Source organism: Hippocampus comes, unplaced genomic scaffold, assembly GCF_001891065.2.
Source record: "Hippocampus comes isolate QL1 unplaced genomic scaffold, H_comes_QL1_v1.1 scaffold180, whole genome shotgun sequence".
NCBI classification, from domain to species: Eukaryota; Metazoa; Chordata; class Actinopteri; order Syngnathiformes; family Syngnathidae; genus Hippocampus; species Hippocampus comes.
The window spans coordinates 280,314-283,924 of record NW_017805076.1 but is presented as its reverse complement, the minus strand read 5'-3'; the positions used below and the strand labels follow the sequence as shown (position 1 = coordinate 283,924).

General features: G+C 44.1%; 1 protein-coding gene across 1 annotated transcript in view; it reads left to right on the top strand.

The window, feature by feature from the left end:
* The first annotated feature begins 1,239 nt into the window (after positions 1-1,239).
* Positions 1,240-3,611, top strand: part of LOC109513054 (cuticle collagen 2C-like) — an 18,577-nt gene continuing 16,205 nt past the window's right edge. The window contains exons 1-3 of the mRNA XM_019865257.1: positions 1,240-1,298; positions 1,384-1,414; positions 1,488-1,939. Of these exons, the coding sequence (XP_019720816.1) occupies positions 1,256-1,298; positions 1,384-1,414; positions 1,488-1,939 (526 nt within the window). The 5' untranslated portion in view covers positions 1,240-1,255. The remainder of the gene's footprint in view (positions 1,299-1,383; positions 1,415-1,487; positions 1,940-3,611) is intronic.

Below are 3,611 nucleotides of genomic sequence, written 5' to 3'. Positions count from 1 at the left end.
CATTTTAACTCAGGTTACATTGGACCATACACTTCCACACCAGACGTATGTCAAAAATGCCATTTTAAATCTGTACATACAGTACATGTAAAATACATGCTCTCAACATATTTCATTTTTCACAATACATTTCTCAGTGACGTCGTAAAAGATCCATCCTTCAAAAACGAGTTTGAACAATAAAAAATTAACAATCCACTGTGATTTTTTAAAATTCCAGTGAAAAGGGCTATCACGCAAAAAAATTACCATTCAAGGGTGTCTTAAATCAGCAGAATAGCAAACCAATAAAGGTGTAAGGATCAATTTAGTGCATTTTTTTACAAATATCAACTCACTCAAAGTTGTAATATTATTGAGTTGTTTTTTTTTCAAATAAATCAAGGGGCCACTCAAAGAATGGGCCGCTTGCGGCCAGCGGGCCACCAGTTGCTAATCCATGATGTAATATATTTATGAAATGTGTGTTACATTATTTCGAAATGTTGCTTCCATGCTTCATTTAATGGAACCACAATTCAAATGTTGGAGACACAGAAGCAAAAAGCTTAGCATCAAATACTATGTTCTGCTTGATGTTTGATTCCACAAAATGCTATTATTCTCCAAGTTCTGTGAGAAGCAGGAGCATTTTGTTTAAGATATGCGATACTATGTTGCTTGCTATGTTCTCCAACGAATTACTAAAGAACAAAACAGCTAGAAAGGTATGAAACCAACCTTATTTGTCCACTGGTTAACCCTCAAAAATTGGTGACATGCTGCCAATAAGCATTTTCCATATAAAATGGGGGATGTTCCCACGCAAGTATTTTAAAGTTGACAACAATCATATACAAACAGGCGAGGAACTGCGAATATGTGGGTCATCCACTGTGTTCGACAATGCAAGCCTTTATTGACAACGGTGAGGCTCTGTGTGATCTTTGAGTCTGAAATGCATATTTGGTGCTGGCACCATGTTCATCAATGACAGAATAATAAATGAGCAATTAGCGACTCAAAAAATATATAGATTTCCTGAAAAGGAGTGGTTTCAGTAAATACGAGAATTCCACCCAAAGGCAACAACATTATGATTGGATGAGATTTATCAGCCTTCCTCCCAAGGACAGTCCAGGTACCTTGTGGTTCAGCATGGAACTTGGGTTTCAACAAAATGACGCTCTGCAAGCAGCCAGCTCTCACATCATGTTCACTTTCTCTCGATGTATGTTTACCCTTTTCAATGTCTTTTAGGACATCATCAGCCACGATGATCATTCTCAAGGTGTTCGCTGTTGCCCTTGTGCTGTTTGGTAAATCATCAAACTCTCAACTACCAAGTAACAAAGAGGAAGTGAAAGGTCACCATGTAACAAAGATGTCAACTCTTTTTCACAGGAAACAGCTGTCTTTCTGCTAAGATAAAGAGGTAACGTGTCTGCCAATACAGATGTTTTTCCAGGTGACAGTGTTCAATCTGAGTAACATCCATTCCCATCTAGGTCACCACAAGGTCCACCTTCAGGACCACCTGGTCCACCTTCAGGACCACCTGGGTTTCCATTTTTTACAACAAGGCCACCTATTATTGGGCCACCAGGGCCACCAGGGCCACCAGGTCCAGAGGGTCCACAAGGACCGCCAGGACCACAGGGTCCACCAGGGTCACAAGGTCCAACAGGTCCACCTGGACCAGATGGTGAGCCAGGCTCTAATGGTCCACCAGGACCACCTGGACCAGATGGTCCCCCAGGGCCAAATGGGCCACCGGGTCCACCTGGACTATATGGGCCACCAGGACCTCCCGGAAAAGATGGGCCACCAGGACCACCTGGACCAGCTGGACCAGCTGGACCACCTGGACCAGCAGGACCATCTGGACCACCTGGACCACCAGGACCACCTAGTCCACCAGGGCTACCTGGACCACCAGGTCCTCCCGGGCCACCACAACATTACCCACATTGGCCTTTTGGGCAACGACCCCCTTGGCCACCAGCACCTTGGCCACCTAGGCCACCAGCACCTTGGCCACCTATGCACCCAGCACCTTGGCCACCTGGTAAACCAGCACCTTGGCCACCTGGGCCACCACCATATTAGCCACTACCATCTTAGCCACATGGGTCATCACCATGTTCACTGCCTGGGCCACTGCCACCACCACCTGATCCAGCATTTTCTGACACATCATCTTATCAACCTGGGTCACCCGGGCCACCTGTTATTATGGATGAAAATGACCCACCCACCATCTTGCCAGGCTTTTCCATCACTACTTTATTTCATATCATAATTAGCCACCCCAGCAAATAGCAGACACCAGTGCAGCCACCTGTTGTCCTGGATAAAAAATACCCACCGGAACACCAAATTGTTAACCTGCCCCACGACCCTTCCTAACTGGACCAGCACGCTGCAACCTGAACCACCCGCTGGGCCATCTGTTCCTCCGGATGCAAAAAATATTCTGGAACATGACCATTCAAACCTGGATCACCGCCTTGGTTCCCGCCGAGACAAACCTAGCCAACCCCAGTTATTCGGGATGAAAACGGCCCACCTAAACCACCAGGTGGGTGTGGCTAGACACACCCACCTGGACTAGCAACATCCAGTCCACCACCTGGGCGACCTGGGCATGTCAAGCCTAGACCATAGAAAGTGAGTTTTTCTTATTCCAAAAGAAATCTTGTGCTTCAGCATTTAGCCCTAATCGCAATGATCGTGTGGTCATTGATGCGTAATTGCAAGATTCCCATCTGTGCCACCTGCGTTCAATTCAAATAATAAAGATGATTTTTCTTCTTCACGAATTAGTTGCTTGAATGTGACCTCAACTCAGACATTCTATCCTTCGTGTTCAGACACACAATCATGCTTGGTGAGTATGACATTAAATTGCAACCGCCTGCTGCCTTTTGAATAGAACAATAATCATCCATATGTACATCTTTCACTTACCAAACTCAACTTTATTGGAAGAGCATTTCAAAACAGTCTTGGCTACAAAGTGCTCTACCTACGGCCAAAAAAACAAAACAAAAAAAAGTGTCATACAAAAACAAAGGCAGTGGGGAAAAAAAATTAATCAATAATATAAAATGCAGCAGACACCATTAAAGTAAGACAAGACCCACGCGTCCAGCTCCAGTCCTCAAGGACCAATGCACTGCCTGTTTTCCATTGCTCCCTGCTGCAACACACCTGATTCAAACAATCAGCTCATCAGCAAGCTCTGAAGAAAACTTAAAAATGATCCCGATCATTTGAATCAGGTGTGTTGCAGCATGGAGAGAATGATAATGGGCAGGATAATGGCCCTTGAGGACGGTGTTTGGACACCCCTGCACTAGGACAATGCAGAGTCTCAAGCTGGGCTGAAAGCCATAGAATAAAATTGCGTTTTAGTCCTTGGTACCTCCACTTGCGTCTGAGCTGAGAGGCACTGAGCTGGTACGTATGGATGGATTAGCTCAGAAAGGGAATGTAAAGTGAAGTGAGAGCAACTAAATAGTTGAAAAATAAAATATATATATATATATGTATATATATATGTGTGTGTGTATATATATATGTGTGTGTGTGTGTATATATATATATATATATATATATATATATATGTA